Source organism: Notothenia rossii (assembly GCF_949606895.1).
Source record: "Notothenia rossii genome assembly, chromosome: 2".
Taxonomy (NCBI): domain Eukaryota; kingdom Metazoa; phylum Chordata; class Actinopteri; order Perciformes; family Nototheniidae; genus Notothenia; species Notothenia rossii.
The window spans coordinates 32850244-32868809 of NC_136904.1; the positions used below are offsets into that span (position 1 = coordinate 32850244).

The 18566-nt window shown below is 39.1% G+C and overlaps 1 protein-coding gene across 1 annotated transcript in view; it reads left to right on the forward strand.

The window, feature by feature from the left end:
* Positions 1-11002: 11002 nt before the first annotated feature.
* cdhr5a (cadherin-related family member 5a) overlaps positions 11003-18566 on the forward strand; it is a gene marked incomplete at its 3' end in the record, with an annotated part of 7992 nt that continues 428 nt past the window's right edge. The window contains exons 1-8 of the mRNA XM_079665661.1: positions 11003-11241; positions 13320-13492; positions 14218-14277; positions 14419-14508; positions 14591-14677; positions 17499-17603; positions 17691-17876; positions 18527-18562. Coding sequence (XP_079521787.1) covers positions 11151-11241; positions 13320-13492; positions 14218-14277; positions 14419-14508; positions 14591-14677; positions 17499-17603; positions 17691-17876; positions 18527-18562 — 828 coding nt within the window. The 5' untranslated portion in view covers positions 11003-11150. The remainder of the gene's footprint in view (positions 11242-13319; positions 13493-14217; positions 14278-14418; positions 14509-14590; positions 14678-17498; positions 17604-17690; positions 17877-18526; positions 18563-18566) is intronic.

The following is an 18566-nucleotide window of genomic DNA, read 5'->3' on the forward strand; positions in this document are numbered from 1 at the left end:
TCAGTTTTCCTGCCGTCCTCTCAGCCCACTCCTAGAGGAATAAGTTAGCCGAGTGGACGAATCAGAAGGCAACAGCTTAAATCCATCCACTCAAATCTTCTTATTGAAGCTCTGCTGCTCACTTTGTTGAACAGTCACAGCAGGAGGTACAATCAGCCTTTTGACCAGCACAACAAAATGATATTTGTGTTGAATAAAGTATGTCAAGTCACCCTGCACATTCACTGCTTAAACTTGTAGTTGCAGGTGAAACACCAGTCTGTTGGATAAAACGGGATGAACATTTTATTTGTATACCTCAGGATTCAACATGAGCATATTTAATGTAAATAATTCTACACATCGAGTGCATTAAATGATTTAGAATCTGTACTTTAACCTACATCGTTATCCAAAACAAAGAGACACATTCATTTTTTAACCTGAATGTGTCAAATATATTTTACTTAAATACACAAAACACTTTATTGTAAGTAAAAGTTATACATTCAAATTTTACCAAATTAAAAGTAGAAAAAGTATTCTTATCAAAATGTACTTTGACAACCAAAAGTTCTCATCATGCAGAATGGCCCATTTTATTTAATATATAATACTACTGTATAATTTATGTTATTGGATTATATTTAGAGATGCATTGTGTTCCTAACTTTCATTTTGACGCTTACAATGGTGGAGCTCATTTTTATTATTTATATACCACAGGGTAACTTAATCTATGATAATACATCCTAATATATTTCTTTATAATATAATATTTAATTCTGCAAAGTTTCTGTGGAAGTCAACACTGCATTATTTAGTAGAAGAATAAAGCAACCTGAAATGGAAACACTGAAAAAACTGAAACTTTGACTTTAATTAAATGTATCATGTCAACAGATTTCAAATGACTGTATTAGGTTAGTTTAAAGCAATAATAATAATTGGACCTATTTAAATTTAACATTTTTGTTTTCATCTAACCTAATACACTTATGTGAAATCTGTTGAAATAATACATGCAATTAAAGTCAACATTTCAAGTAAATTGTGGGCCTCCTTTAGTACAGAACTCAATAAATGGACATCTCCATCCCTGATATTCAGATATGTTTGCAATCCCACAAAGTACTTAATTAAGTATCAACAACTCCAATCGGAGGGGAAACATGTTTAAAGTGAGACCACGTATTAACCAAAGTTGCATATTCATTTAAATGTATTATATGTTTGAATATAAACTCTAAATCTGCAAAGTAACCAGAAACATAGCTGCGTCAGTATTATTGGAAAGTTGTATTTTAAGTACAAGCTACTGATAAGTGCAGTACTTGAATAACTGTTTTACGTTTCTCTCCAAAAGATTATCTATGTTTTTCCCTGTTGCCAATGCAGTGATGTCGGTCTGTTTAAGAATACAGTTCTTAGAGTATAGAAGTTTACCTCGACTGCCTTCAGTATTTTTTAAATCTCTGCTTCTAGAGGGGGGAGGGTGTTGCAGGTCTCTGCGGGGGAACATGCAGCAGTAGAAAGATGTTGATTTGATCAGCAGTGTGAGCAGTCGTTCAGCTACTGAGTCGGCAGAGGGGGCCGGTCTGCGAGCTGACGGAGCTCCAGGAGGATTTCAATTACAATATAAAAAAATAGATGTGATTCAAACAAAGTAATCCTGTGGGTAATGTACGTTTGTATTGCATAGTATACTGCTGCTCCTGATACTATTACTACGGCTGCAAATATTACACTACTGCTATTTGACTAGTACCTCTGCAAGTATTTATTTGACTATACTACCTTGTGCTGCAGCCTCTACAGCTATTCAACTTTATTTCACCACTACTACTGGGCCATTACAATCTCAGTTCATCAATCATCTGTTTTAAAAGAATACAACAAAAATGTAACATTCTCTTAACCCATCTATTATCATAGTAATTTTGCATATATATATCTCTAACATATGTTAGAGATGTTTAATATTCCTTATATAGTGTACTGTATTCTGAGGCTATACATATATATATATATATATATATATATATATAGTGTATACTGTATATATGTACTTTGTATTTTTCACTCCCGTGTGATGCCTGTGTTTCAGTCAGTGCAAAAAAGAAGATCAAGCTCTGTGTCATAATTTCTAGACATTGCTGTTGAGCTATTGCATTGTACTTAGTTTCGCTTTGAGCACTGCAATGCTAAGTGCTGTCTAGTTACATTTGATTGAGTAGAAGGTAGACATCTGTACTGCCAATATGTCCTGTGTTCTGCAACCCTCACCAAAACACATCTACATTGATAAATAACGCTACAGGAAATAGGGAAATACATAGCTTTTAGTTTGAGATTAACTGTCCCTTAATCATTTTTACTTCAGCTGCATACTGTATCTCATTACCACTTTTTGACTACTGGGACTCCTTCTACAACTACGTGTGCTGATACTACTTCTGCTCTGCCTCCTAAACTGTCTCATTCTGTTCTCAAACTACGATTGGTTTAAAAGAGCATAAAAAATGCTCCTACACCAACATTGAGAAGCTTTTTCCAGCTCCGCTCCATACAAATGGCGAGAACCTCACAATCTGCCCAAAATTCAGATTAAACCATCCAACTGAGGCCATCAAACATTGGAATATGCTTCCAGCTGATTTTAAAACCTGCTCAGATGTTCACTCTTTTCCCCATCGTGCAAACCAATCTTTCCCAAATTAATTTAACTGTCATTTGAGATGTTCATTTAAACCGATCGTAACTCTGTGAAAGCAGGCTAGTTAGCTGTACATGCTAACGTTGCTACATTTCATGTTAGCTTTGAGGAGCAGTTTTAGCAACCAATTGTAAATTTTTTGCATCTGACTATGTGTCATCATTCAACTCACTGTTTCATTTGTAATTGTTTGAAAACGACATAGCAACAACACTGTCGCTAGTTTAACCTGGGTTAAAACCTTTATATATTCAGTCTACGGTTAAAACATGTCCCATCGCCACCCTTTTTTGTTTATTCAATCTTCCAACCTCACAGAACCAGAACTTTAAAGACCAAATATTCTTATACTTCTTACAAACTAATTTTAGCTCTTGAATTTGCTCTGAACTGAGGGCAGAGAGGCTTTTAATTCCAGGTCTAGTTTTAATCCCAACAATGTTTTAATCAAAGATGAGTCAAAAAGCAAACAATTTTCCAAGGGACTGTTATTAGCTTCTGTGGCATGAATATCATTAGAACAAAGTCAGCAGCAATTTGTTTTTCACACATCTTCACAAAGCCTCGGGGGGGAAGAAGAAAAGCACACATGCTTAGAAAAACACAACGCAGATGTTAAACTCACCCTGAAACCTTTTGGGCAGAATATATATATAGAGAGAATAGATCACTGTGAGATGTCTTCCAACTGAAAGGAACCATGAAACCATGTAAACTAATCTCCTGTTCTTACTCTTCCACTGAAAAAGTAAATGGGAGCAATTTCTGATATATTATTTAATATTTAAATATTTCCTAGCAGAAAGTTGCCCTTTATTAAAGTAGTAGACCTACATTAAGACATCAAGGATTGTATTAAAACAAGTCCACACTCACCTCAAATATATTCCTAGATGGACAAAGGACAGAGAAAAGAGTCTTTTGCTACTTCCTCTCCTGCAACACCTGGCCTGTTGTTGTCAAAGTTATCTGTGAAAGTCCGTTTTGGAAAGTTCCATAGATTGGTAAAGTCTTCAAAAAATACGACAAAATAGCTTGTTTCTAACTCTTGAGAATGACATATAGTGTTTTCTGATCAAAGCCTCTTTTATCAAATCTTTGTACTCTTTTTAATCTGTTACAAATCCCTGTAGAAATATAGATGTGTTTTGCCAATGCTATAGTTAAGGTTTGGTCTGATTTAGGACCAAACATATCCAGTATATGCCGTATGTCACTTACATGTAAACACATGTTTTGGGCCACTTGCTGAAAAGACTGATTCTGTAACTCTCAAACTGTTGGACTACACGGCCATCCTCCAATTCAGACGATCATTACTTACAGTATCTTGCGTTTGGCAAAAATCAGGAACATTTTGGAACCATTATCCTAAACTTCTCTTAGGTTTTTGTGTGGAGTTTGTTGGTACAATTGTTCCAAGTTGGAAATATCAAACTCTCTACACTTCATCCAATCGTGGTCGTGTAGACTCTCCTCTCACTCTGGTCTCTGTTAAGAAATGGTCTCTTAGGCAAGATACTGAACCCCAAATTGCACAAATGTTGCATGGTTCAGATTAGATATAGAGTTGATGCGCAGTTTGACAACTTGTATAGCAGCCGTCCCTTCAGTGTATAACCATGTTTGTGAATGGGAGAAAGTTGGCTTTTAGTATAAAGCATTTTGACTTGACAGAAGAATATTACGCGCTTTATAAATGCATTTACATTTACCATTTTCACTGGATTAGACAACAATATCTATGGACAGCTTACGTCTGTGTTTGCTCTTCATGCAGTCTCCTATCCGCAATGTTTGCAGATTCACACAAGTAGTGATCAACACTGTCTCGTGCCCTTTTCTTAATGGAGTCATGGCTCATCAGAGAATCTGAGCATGACTGAGCTCAAAGAGTCAAAACAGGATTATCATCAGCTGGAGAACTGGTGCCGGTCAGGAAGAGGAATGGAAGGCTGTGTGTGGTGTATACACTGTGAATAGTCAGGGTTTGTTTTGCCTTCCCTGTTCGTATTCAACGCAGATATTCAACTTTTTCCAAACAGTGACATTTTCTTCATGGGCTGTAGTTTGACAGTTATTTCAATTTTCAAAATGCTGTTAAAACCTATTGAGCAGTTTCCGTTGGAAATTCTTTAAGTGTGTTTCTGCCACTTGACCGCCGTTTTCACAGGTCCGTCTGTCCTGAAGGAGCCTGTGATGGGCTCTCTAACCCTGCAGGTAGCCGCAGTAAAGCACCATAGGGTATACATAGGGCAACGATCGAAATGAAGGAAGGCTCTGGATTTTTCCTTGATACATAAAAACAGCAGGGCTCCTCGTTATTTCTGGGATGGGGACTTGCGTTAAAAAATTCATAAGATGACAGGAGCGCTATGCGATAAAGTTGGTTGATGGGATAAGACTAATTACTGAGGGGACATGGAGATTAATGACCACATAAATACTAAATAGGCAGATGTTGGTCCACATAAAGAAAATAAGGATATAATAGAGCAAGATAAAGAAAATAGAGGCAGAAATATTAGCACAAGAAAACAACTAAATGGATACCTGTCTCCGTCCCCGCTGGTTTTTGACATTTTCATTTTGTAGCTGCTTTTTTCTACCCAAGACGTCTCTCGACACTGTGATACATTATATTTGGCAGTGCATGGAGCTCACTGCTAACGAGAAGTTTAACTCTCACAGGGTTTTATGAATATGATTTAAAAGAAGAAACCATTATTTATTAATGACTTCTATTCTATCACTGAGTCTGTAGAAGAACGTCCTTTTCACTCTAATGTAAAGTAGGTCTGTTCCTACAGTCATTAATTCCAAAAGAAATTCAATAGTGATTATACATTCAGAGGTCACGCGTGATTTGTTTTTATTGAGATTCTAACTTTTCTAGCGGAGCGTATCATTTTTTTTGTTGATATTTTGAGCCCTTTTCAAATGTTTACAAACATTTTCTGTCCAATTGAAAAGAAGGGCAGCTTTATCTATAGAGGACATTAAGACACACAGCTAATTCATAAAGCTTTACTTTTGCTTCATTTTTTTTAAAAGTAACTTACATTGTTATGTCATCATATTATCCCATCTTTTAGCTCTGTTTTTGGTCTCACATACTCCTTACTCCTGAGAAAGCAGTGTGCCTTCTAACGTTATCTCTGAAAATGAGGCCATGAGAGGAGTGAGAGTCAACCAGAACAGTAAAGTTGCATCAGACAGAAAAACAGATAAAGGCCAAAGCGGCAGATTCCACTAAGAATTATCAAAACCTTTCCAAGTCTCCTTTGTATATTATCATGCCATAAAATTGTTGATTGTAGCCACTGTAAAGAAAACTTTTTTTCTGTAGCGTATGAAGGGAAAGCGACAACAGGAAGTTACCTCCGCCCCTGGAATCCAGTGTCAACCTGTAAGCTGCTCAGAGGCTCAAATGTCATGCACTATCCTGGAGTTGGACACCTGGTGTGATTTAAAGCTTGTCAGACAGCACCAGATCACAGTGTCACTCACACTGGTTCATTATGTCGTCACCTACTTGTGACAAACCTGCGTCCCATAATCTTCGGTGTGTTAAATACACAGGGTCAGCCTCAGGTAACACCAGGAGACATGTCCTCACTGACAACACTAATGCAGGCCAGGCAGGAACATGATGCAAGAACTGGGCACATTCACAGCAGGAAACACCTCCGTCAGTGTAGCTCAACAGATTTGCCTTACAATGCATCATCTTAATTATCATTCATTTAAAACATCAATCAGTATCTATTTGCTCCATGTACAGTAGTCAAACTGCTGCTAAGCACCACTGTTGTCGTTTTAGGCAACAACGGTGGGGAATTGAGGAGATGACGATGCTTCCTCAATACTTGGTTTAAGTAATTAAGTAATTTGACTATTTGAAAAGCTCAGTTTTTGGTGAGAATAGGCTCTTTTTACACGTGGAACAGGGGCCAAAAAGTATAAAAAAACAAGTTGTATTGTTGAATGCAACCAAGTACTGGAGTGTAAGGGTGTATACACGTGCACTCCGCTCCGCATTGGCCAATCAGTGGTAGCTGCACCCTCAACAAAAAACACTCCTGTTTGCCATCCTGGCCCTAAAATGGTGGAACGAGCTCCCCATTGACATCAGGACCACGGAGAGTCCAAACATCTTCCGTCGCAGACTGAAAGCTCACCTGTTACCAGCACGTAGGCCAAAGGAGAATATCTCCTCTGTACCTAGCACTTACAGAAGGATTGGCTTTAAGTGAAGCTAAAGCAGTTGCACTTAATCTGGTTGGGTTTATAGATAGGAAATGTACCTTGCTTTTTATTTCTCAAGGTTGAATGCACTCATTGGAAATTGCTTTGGATAGAGGCGTCAGCAAAAATATAATGTAATTTAATTTGAGGTACTTTAACTTTACTTAACTTTTTGTTCCACAAACAATTTTTGTCTTGGTATACATTTAACTACTAAACTATTTTTGCATGTACAGCTGAAATTAAATATTAAATATTTGTAGGAAAAACATGAATTATAATTAATGTTTTAATTATTAAAATAGTATAACAGCCACATGAGACATGTTTCTATTTTTAATACTTTAATTTGCATGATAATACTTTAATTTGAAAGTAGTAAGAATAATGAGCCTGTATTTAAAATGTATTATTGGCATGGACTTGAAACAATGAAAATGTAAGTTATGAGACTCACATCTCCACAGGTTTTTTTTCACAAGTGACGTTCGTAGATGCTAATTAGTTCAGTTCACACTCCTGGAGTGAACAAGATATTTGCAAATATGTGATTTTGTGTGTGTGTGTGTGTGTGTGTGTGTGTGTGTGTGTGTGTGTGTGTGTGTGTGTGTGTGTGTGTGTGTGTGTGTGTGTGTGTGTGTGTGTGTGTGTGTGTGTGTGTGTGTGTGTGTGTGTGTGTGTGTGTGTGTGTGTGTGTGTGTGTGTGTGTGTGTGTGTGTGTGTGTGTGTGTGTGTGTGTGTGTGTGAGCGAGTGTGTGAGCGAGTTGGGACTTTTACAACCAGGCAAATGAAAAAAGCCTCATCTCGTGCTTCAAGTGACAGATCCTGAATTATGCATGGGCTCTATTTTCGTGTCCATACGTCAGTGAAAAGGGTTTCTGCAGCTTAAGTACTTAACTGTTAGAATATAATTGGGACCCTCTTTAATGGTCACACAGAGCACACAGCACGCACAGTGACATGTGTTCTCTGCTTTTAACCCATCCTAGTACCAGGAGTCTAGTATTAGGAGCAGTGGGCAGCTATTGCAAAGCGTCCGGGGAGCAATGGGAGTGAGGGGGGAAGGGGGATGTCCGGTGCCTTGCTCAAGGGCACCACGGTAGGGCAGGAGGTGAACTGGGACCTCTCCAAGCAGTCCAAGCCCCTACTGACTGAGCCACTGCCACTGTTGTAATGAAAGTCAATGTTATCATCATTAAATGTTAAAATAACTTTCATCAACTCCTTTTAAGAGACATATATTGTACATTTAGCTTTAGTCAGTTTTAGGGTTACACCTTTGTATCACCTTACCTTGTCCAGTTAAAACCATGAATATACAGATTTTAAATGAAAAACTAGGTGATAATTTATGTATTAAGAAAATCCTGCTATTTCCTAAGAATAATTAACTATTCAAAAAGCCTCTTGGATCAGCTGGAAAGGAATGTTTTCTGACTAACTTGTTTGCACAGGGCGACAAAGATACAAATGTGATGATCTTAAAGAATATGATGCATTCATGTAGATTAGATACAGTGTATTAAGGAGTGAAAGGGGCCCTATTATGCTAATGTCAGCTTCCTATTTGTGCAACATATTGATGCAGCGGTTATAGTAATCTTATCTTATATATTAACATAATAAACAGTGGCATACTAAAGACTTACAGGTAAGATTTTATTGTACAGTTCTGGTTTTCAGTAACTTAGTCTTATAAGTTATAAGGTGTTCTTCTTTATTTCATTTATATAACATGTCCTCATAACATTTAAGGCACAGCTCTCTATTTCTGCTTTATGTGGAACAATAACACTATTAAGTAGGTCTCTAATAAGATTAGCTTCTTTTGCTAAAGCCCACAAACCCCAAGTTACAGTTATATCATCAACACAAATAATTATATAAAAAGGGTCAGTTAAAAGTCCAAAGTTGATCTCATTCATGTCATGAAATGCATTTTCTGGCAAAGTCTAAATCTTTAAATAATCTATTATAAATATTGTATTCAACTGTTTCCTATATAATAAATTGTCTTGTCAAAGCCCTTAACCCCAGCTGCTCATGTGGGTGTGATGATTTTCTATGACTTTTGTTTATTTTGTTTTTTAATATACATTATTAGATTTTTAAATGTTTAATTAATTAATGTATTGTCATTTCACATATATTTGTTAACTCACAAGCTTAAATTGTCCTTATTGATTAAATTAAATTAATTTGTTTTTTTATAGTAATTTTTTAGGGCAGAGAGTGTCTTTATTATATAGATGCAGCGTTGTAAGGGGGAGACAGAGGGGAGGACATTTCCTAAATACTTCTACTGGCCAGTACCTGACCTGCGCACCACGCAGCAAGGACAGAGACCCCTAGACTGGATTTAAATGTATTGTACCAGAGGGATATTTGTTTTCACAGCCATTACACAGAATAGTGCATATATAGATAGCAGCCGAACATATACTGTAGATAGAAGCTTACAGATATAGCATACAGCTGCCAAAAATACATGAAGCTGTCCTGAAAAATGTGACAGAAGTGCTTACAGTCGCTGACGTTATGGCTCCTCCCGGTGGTGAAACGGGAAGAGTCAGAGAGAGAGAGAAAGGGGCATCCCTGCATGGAAACATAATATATGTGCCTCATGTTACTTCATGACACTGCGCACTTGTTGTTCCCACACAGAGGCGGTGTGTGTGTGTGTGTGTGTGTGTGTGTGTGTGTGTGTGTGTGTGTGTGTGTGTGTGTGTGTGTGTGTGTGTGTGTGTGTGTGTGTGTGTGTATGTATGTATGTATGTATGTGTGTGTGTGTGTGTGTGTGTGTGTGTGTGTGTGTGTGTGTGTGTGTGTGTGTGTGTGTGTGTGTGTGTGTGTGTGTGTGTGTGTGTGTGTGTGTGTGTGTGTGTGTGTGTGTGTTTGTGAGTACATGGAAGCGTGGTGTATGCACAGTGGAGCCTTGTCCACATGTGAGGCCGTTATGTGTCCCAGTGTGTGCCAGTGTAACTCTGTGTCATTATTACTGAGTGAGGGATCAGACAGGATGGACAGGGAGAGGAAAACATCTTTGACCCTTTAATTTGTGTTTGCATGGCTGATTGTCAGCCATTTGATATTGGTCAATTATGATAAAATACAGGTTAAAGTAGGCAGTGTATGTCTTCTTATTACCATAAAACCAACTTCCTGTCTTGGGTTCTTAGTTCCAAGCCATTTAGTTCCTATTGAAGACATCAATCTTTAGTTTTAATGTTTAAAGGGCCCTATTGTGATCATGTTCAGGTTTTTATATTTGCAGGCCTATGTTGTGCTTCTACTGTGACATGTTTACACACTTTAATGTTCAAATGTTATTTTTCTCATACTGCCTGTGCTGCAGCACCTTTTTTCACCCTCTGTCTGAAACCAGAGCCCAGTCTGCCCTGATTGGTTAACTGACCAGCTCTGTTGTGATTGGTCCACCTCTTAGAGATGTCCTGCCCCTTGGACTATCACCTACAATGTGTACAGAATCACGAGTGTTACATAGTTATTTCACTATGTTACGGAAGTAACCAAAGGAGTCGAATTAAGGCTTTTGAGGCAGAGGGCGAGTGTGTGAGAGAGAAACTCCCTCTGGAGGGAACTTTGGGATTTCAGCCTTTGCATGCACAAAAGCCAATATAACACACTACATGAAAGGTAAACCCCTAAACATTTTTCGTAAGGCCCTCCTAATCAGTTGTTATGGTGTGAAAAGTTAATTTCTCGCTAAGATGTACTGCAGATAAGTATAAAAGTGCATAACATCTCAAGTTAAACAATACTTTTCATTGAGGCTATACAGCACTTTAATACATGTTCTTGTGTATATGTATGTTTCTCTGTGTACAGTATGTACCACTTAAAACAGGTCTCTCTAACCTTAAGAGTTAGCCATGTGAGGAAATGTTTTCAGCTGCAAACATTCCTCTTCTGGATCCCTCCCAGAATGCATTGGTGCCACCAATAAAGAATGACCCGTCCTTCTAAAACAGATGCAAGTATTTTAGTAGGAGGCTGCGAGTCCTCTGCTGGCAGGCGCTTAATGCAATATGTGCCCGTAAGATGAAGTCACAAACATTGCAACTGTAGTCGACTCCCACTGGCCGGGCAGCACAGACGGGGCATTATGTGGACGAGTACCAGCTGGTACCACGGGCTCCTCATCCTCCTCCGGGACTTCATTTGTTGCTGCCTCTGAAATCAGGACATGGAACTGAAATGGAAGAGCCAACCTGTGAACGTTCTCCTCGGATGCGTCGTGGCCCTTTGCTTTTGTACACTTTGTCCGGCTGAGAGACGTGAGTAGAGCTCTGATTTCTCTGGAGGGAGTCATCGGCCCGTGGAGGGCAGGAGGCGATGTTGATGAGGCTGCTGAGAGTCATGTTGATGCTTGCAATGTCTCCGCCTTTAAAGCAGTGGTTGCCAGGGGGTGTATTATCCCTCATGAAAAGAGTGAATTAACCTTTTTTTCTGAAGGACCTTTGGAGGTCTGACAGGTCAAAACACTCTTAAGCCAGGGAAAAACAAACTAACAAACTGAAATACTTCTCTTCTTTCTGATCCCTGTGGATCTGCAGTACATCTTAGAGAGAAATGTACTTTTTACACCATGACAATTGACTAAGAGGGCCTTATGAAGTTTCTTTAGGGGTTTACCTTTCCTGTAGTGCGTTATATAGGTTTTTGTGCATGTAAATGGTCTGCAAAGGCTAAAATCCCAAAGCTCTCTCCAGAGGGAGTTCCTTTCCCACAACCCCTCAGCTGAAACGCCCACATTTGACTACGTTGTTTACTTCTGTAACATAGTGACATCACTATGTAACCCTTGTGCTTTTATTGTATAGTGCTCCCTTTGGATCAGAAAGAAGATTGGGCTCTTAGATTGCATAGCCCATTGAAGGGTTCCTGACCCAGAGTCCCCTTGTTTTAATGGGTTCTATGATATTTAATCCACATTTCGATGTCAGTGCAGCATTAAGAAACACTAAAAAGCATCCTATAAGAATACATGTGACATATCAGAGAAAAAAATAACAACTTGATATTTGCCCTGAATATTTGATTTGGATTTTTGTTTGAATCAAGGTTTGGTGCAGCTTAAACTCACAACATGTTCATTATTGAGCTTAAATGGTGGAGGTAGGCTGGTTCTCAGGAGTAGGCTAGCTGTTCCCCTCTGTTTCCAGCCTTTATGCTAAGCTAAGCTAACAGTCTGCTTGTGCTTCGTATTCACAGTTGATATTTCTTTATATTATATATCCTCCAAGATGAAGTTAGTTCAATTCAATCTTTTTACTTTCCCCAACATAGTAAAATGTTGAGGAAGGCAGCCTGAAGTTGTGGCCCTTATTTGTGGAGGGGCCCTTTGTCCGAATACATTTTTTCATTGGGCTCAGATTGAGCAGATTCCTGGATTAAAATGTGTTTATTCAAACAGCCAACTAATTCACACAGAGATACTAGTGGGCCAGGTAATTTTACTTGATTATATAAGTACTGGTTTGTGTCTGGGGGGAGTCAGGTGATAATAACAGGAGGCCATTAGCACGTTGTGGTCCTGGGGTTTTAAAAGTAAGGGAGCTTGGATAGCTTGGAGCTCAATTTCAACCATTAAAGGTTGGGTAGGTAAGTTTGAGAAACCGGCTCGAGATACATTTTTTTCTTATATTGCATGGAATGCTCTTAACATCCCGATAGCAATGAATATCTTAAGTGCTTTGACAAAAAATCCATAAAAAAATGTCATCTGTGGAAGCCGTAGTACTGTAAAAAGCACGACCAATCATTTTAGCCGGCCCGGCTAAAATAACTGGATGGCCTACCTGAATTTCAGCCTTCCATCTGTGCAAAAACTTATCTCGTGCCATCATTGGTCATGTGCGCGTTCGTGTGTGTTGGAGGAGGGGCTCTGTAAGGAAGTGGCAGATTTGTCGAGCTGGTTTCTCCAAAATTAGCTACCCCACCTTTAACCAATGATTATTTAACATTATGGATTTATTTTGTTGCCATTTAGATTGGATGGATTGTTTGATTTTTAAAGTAGTTAAAATAGGGAGAAATTCTGTCACAGACAGAGCCCAAAATGTGATGTTTGCAGTGTTTATGTCTGACCAAAAGCCCAAACCTCAACATTTATATTCAAACATTACAATGTTTTAAAGGAAAAATAAGCAAACTAACTAAACAAACAATAATGAAACCTCTATGTAATGTAGATATGTATCTCCTCATTCACAATAACCCTGCTTTCCCAACAAATTTCCATTCCATGTTTGGATACAATTCTTCTAATGCTCCTACTTAATGCTGCAGGCCTTGTGTTGACCTCCACTCTATTCTCCATACTCTGATGTATCTGATGCCTCTCACCTCTCAGTGTGCACGGTTCCTCCGGGCCCTGTGACAGTCCCTGAGAACAGCACGCTCGACGTTGAGGTGGTTAAGATCGACTCCAGTAATGATGTGGAGCTGACCCTCACTGTGAACCCTGAAGATCTGTTCTACCTGAAAGGAAACGCTCTGATGGTGAAGAAAGGCCTGGACTATGAGGTGAGAGTTTAAAACATGTGATCCTAGCCCTTGTAGTCAGTAAACATCTCCATAAGGATCCTTTACATTTGTTTTTAAATGTTTGTGTACTGTAAAGGTGTCAAAACAATATTATTAGATATATATAATGATATAATAATTGAATTATTCTGACTTGTATTTTACTCTTGTTTGCTGGTAATGTATTATGTTAAGTTCTGTAGGTCACTGTAAGTATTTCTTCTCCCTTTTTGTAATTGTTGTACCACCTGTATAGTCACTACTGTTCTATTTTGCAAAAAGGAAAACAAAATTCAGATTGAAACGTTAAAATGCAACAGAATCAAATTCAACCAAAAATGTATATTTAGTCATATATTGACTTTTAAGAGACCTTATTATGCTTTTTAGGGTTTTCCCATTCCTTAAGTACATGCAGGCCAGCTAACCAATCAGAGCAGGCTGGGCTCTGGTTTCAGACAGAGGGTGAAAAGAGGTGCTGCAGCACAGGCAGTATGAGAAAAATAAAGAGCTTTTTGTACATTAAAGCATTTAAACATGTCCCAGTGGAGACACAACATACACATATAAAACTGCAAATCAGCAGAATACAGTATGTCCTGTTTGGATCGAGTCCTTGAACATATATTTACTTAATTATGGCAACTCAATTATCTTCAGTACTGGTGTTTATAATAATGTATTGTTCGTTAAAGCTCTGTATAACTGCTGTGTGTTTGTGTCAGTCGTTGGATAGTTTAACTCTGACGGTGTGGGTGCAGTGCAGCAGAGAAGATTCCATATCTGTGAGTAAAACAAACACAATATAACGACAAAGGAGCCAATACTAAACTAGTGAACCAAGAAGATTGCTTTTCAACAGCAGTAAGAAGGTGAAGAACTCTGTTAGTGTTTCTGATTGTAAACTGAACTTCTTCTCTTTAAAGGTGAACGAGCCTGTTGAGGTTTTAGTTGAAAACGTGAACGATAACCCTCCAAACTTTGCACAAAGCCATTACATACTGGAGGTGAATGAGGTGAGTGTTGCTGGTGTTTTACACAAGTGTGTGTGTTTCAGGTTTCTTACAGCCTGTGTTGACTGAGTTGTGTCTCTTGCAGCTCACTGCAGTCAACTCCAGTTTGGGACTGATAGAAGCCTCAGATGTGGATTCAGAGCCGCTGTACTATCGCTTAGAGCCTGCAACAGTAAGAACGCATTTAATGTCATGAGGTGCTGATACTGGATTATTTAAGAGAACCGCAAGATGCAGAGGAAATATGAAACAGTATGTGCTGTATGTATATTTGTCTATCTAAAGCAGGCAATGCAAAGCAGATACGACAGGCTGTACGTGATATTCTAACAAACCCCTGAATACAACGTTTCATAATATAGATAGTTACAAAAGTGAAAACATATTTGTAAAATTAACTATTTTACTTCAAATATAATTTGTTAATTATATTTATTTACTTACTTACTCAATTTAATGAGGTTTTAATTCATTTTAAACCAAAACATATTGGGAACCACTCTCTTCAGTTATGCATGTTTTTTATGCGAAGACACTCTATTATCTATGATCTATCTATAAAGACATATTTTACTTTTTTTATTCCATTTCATTTTCTGCATTTTAATAAGCACGGATGTATCTCATTTTAAAAATGTTTTTATCTTTTTCAAATAATTGTTTTCATGAAAAGCATTTTGTACAGAGTGATTTTTAAATGTAGTTTTATGTGATATATATGTATATACAGTGGGGAAAAAAGTATTTAGTCAGCCACCAATTGTATTCTCCCACTTAAAAAGATGAGAGAGGCCTGTAATTTTCATCCTAGGTATACCTCAACTATGAGAGACAAAATGAGAAAAAGAAAATCCAGAAAATCACATTGTCTGATTTTTAAAGAATTTATTTGCAAATTATGGTGGAAAATAAGTATTTGGTCACCGACAAACAAACAAGATTTCTGGCTCTCACAGACCTGTAACTTCTTCTTTAAGAGCCTCCTCTGTCCTCCACTTGTTAACTGTATTAATGGCACTTGTTTGAACTCGTTATCAGTATAAAAGACACCTGTCCACAACCTCAAACAGTCACACTCCAAACTCCACTATGGCCAAGACCAAAGAGCTGTCAAAGGACACCAGAAACAAAATTGTAGACCTGCACCAGGCTGGGAAGACTGAATCTGCAATAGGTAAGCAGCTTGGTGTGAAGAAATCAACTGTGGGAGCAATTATTAGAAAATGGAAGACATACAAGACCACTCATAATCTCCCTCGATCTGGGGCTCCACGCAAGATCTCACCCCGTGGGGTCAAAATGATCACAAGAACGGTGAGCAAAAATCCCAGAACCACACGGGCGGACCTAGTCAATGACCTGCAGAGAGCTGGGACCAAAGTAACAAAGGCTACCATCAGTAACACACTACGCCGCCAGGGACTCAAATCCTGCAGTGCCAGACGTGTCCCCCTGCTTAAGCCAGTACATGTCCAGGCCCGTCTGAAGTTTGCTAGAGAGCATTTAGATGATCCAGAAGAGGATTGGGAGAATGTCATATGGTCAGATGAAACCAAAATAGAACTTTTTGGTAAAAACTCAACGAGACATGTTTGGAGGAGAAAGAATGCTGAGTTGCATCCAAAGAACACCATACCTACTGTGAAACATGGGGGTGGAAACATCATGCTTTGGGGCTGTTTTTCTGCAAAGTGACCAGGACGACTGATCCTTGTAAAGGAAAGAATGAATGGGGCCATTTATCGTGAGATTTTGAGTGACAACCTCCTTCCATCAGCAAGGGCATTGAAGATGAAACGTGGCTGGGTCTTTCAGCATGACAATGATCCCAAATATGCCGCCCGGGCAACGAAGGAGTGGCTTCGTAAGAAGCATTTCAAGGTCCTGGAGTGGCCTAGCCAGTCTCCAGATCTCAACCCCATAGAAAATATTTGGAGGGAGTTGAATGTCTGTGTAGCCCAGCGACAGCCCCAAAACATCACTGCTCTAGAGGAGATCTGCATGGAGGAATGGGCCAAAATACCAGCAACAGTGTGTGAAAACCTTAGGCGCGTTCACACCAAGTACTTTTCCCACAAAGGTTCCTGAGAACTACGATTTAGTTGCGTTCACACCAAAAAGTCCCAGGAACTAAATTAGTTCTAGAGAACCTTTTTTACCCCCTTTTCAGTCCCTGCTAGAGAGCAGGGACTTTCGTGGGAGAAAAAGGTTCCTGTGTTTGATTGGCTGGGCGGAATGCAAACCACGCCCCGTCAAACTCCCAATAACTTTTGTGAAGCCGCCATTTTATTATCCTCGTATTGCATTATTAGCATTAGCATTAGCCCAGCGCAGAAACGCAGAGAGACTAACTTATGACAACACAAAATAAAACATTGGAGCGGTGGAGATGAGGAGGTGTCGGCGTTCTGGCCGTTTACTCGGAAGGCTTCAGTACCCAACTCCGGGGACTTCCGGCCGGGGATTTTGGGCGGCAGTATACGCCGTGAAGTTGTTTGCGGCCTGCCAGTAAACCCAAAGCAGAAGAAGAAGAAGTGACGTCAGCGCCTTCATTTGCCTAATCCACCCCCAGGAACTAATTTCCGGTGTGAAAGCGATCTTTACTTAGTTCATGAGAACTAAAGAGTTCTCAGGAACCTTTGTGGGAAAAGTACTTGGTGTGAACGCACCTCTTGTGAAGACTTACAGAAAGCGTTTGACCTCTGTCATTGCCAACAAAGGGTATATAACAAAGTATTGAGATGAACTTTTGTTATTTTCCACCATAATTTGCAAATAAATTCTTTAAAAATCCTACAATGGGATTTTCTGGATTTTATTTTTCTCATTCTGTCTCTCATCGTTGAGGTATACCTAGGATGAAAATTACAGGCCTCGCTCATCTTTTTAAGTGGGAGAACTTACACAATTGGTGGCTGACTAAATACTTTTTTGCCCCACTGTATATATATTTAGATATGAGATATTTCTTGTCCCTCTGCTTGTTAAACCAGGATAAATATTTCCGACTGGAAAACATCAACACTCCAAAGATAATTGTTAAAAGCATCCTGGACTATGATGTTGTGCAGAAGATCCCTCTGGTTTTACACGTGCAGGTATAGTCATCATTTATTACAACAACATCCAGATGTATCTGCTTCTCTGTGACCTTTGACCTGTGAGTATAAATCATAATTTCCCAGGACACGCTCAACGGCTCGGCCTCCAACGAGCCCTTCTTCACGTCGGTGGCCACCATCACGGTGCAGGTGAAGGACGTGGATAACCGTCCGCCGTGGTTTCAGCCATGTTTGAGGACCAACTTGGGAATCGCCAAACTGTGTGTGAGCACCGGCTACAGGGGCAAAGTCAACCTCACCGAGAAGGAGGTGAGCAGCTGGTTTTTCCTTTTATTAAATTAGAATTATAAAACATCCCCTCACAGCGTTTTTCCAAACACATTGGTGCAACTAATATGTCTCATTAATGTCCAACATCTAGCTCCATCATCAGGTCAACATTTGAATCGTCCAAGACTTGTTTATGACCAAATACCTGAAGAACTAATGGCAATTACCACAGCCTCAAGTGTACTATGCTAACATGCTAAAGTTACATGGTGGACATACTGCAACTGTAGGTTGTGGTCGAAAGAGTCTAAAAAATATCCAATGTATTTTCATTGACTTTATGTTAATTTAACAGGACCAGGATCACCTGAATGCGCCTTCAGGTTAGACCTCTGTGATGATTAAATATAAACCCTCATTAGTTTCCGTGAATGTAACATCTGTCAGTGTCTAAAGTTGATGGGTTTAAATATAGTATTATGCAAAAGAGAGTTATTTCTCACACTGCTCAGAAAGTGAAGAGAGGTGCTGACAACTGTCTAGAAACTTTATCGAGAACTTTCCCTGAGACGACATGCGTTTCATCAGAAGTTTAACTCATTTAGGTCCCCCTGTGAGATATAAAGCCCTGGTTTGAATGATTTCAAATGTATGCAGCAGAATAATGGTGTGATGGTTTTAACCCGCAGGACGGGCCGTTGGTACTGGAGCCGGGTCCGGTGTTCGCTA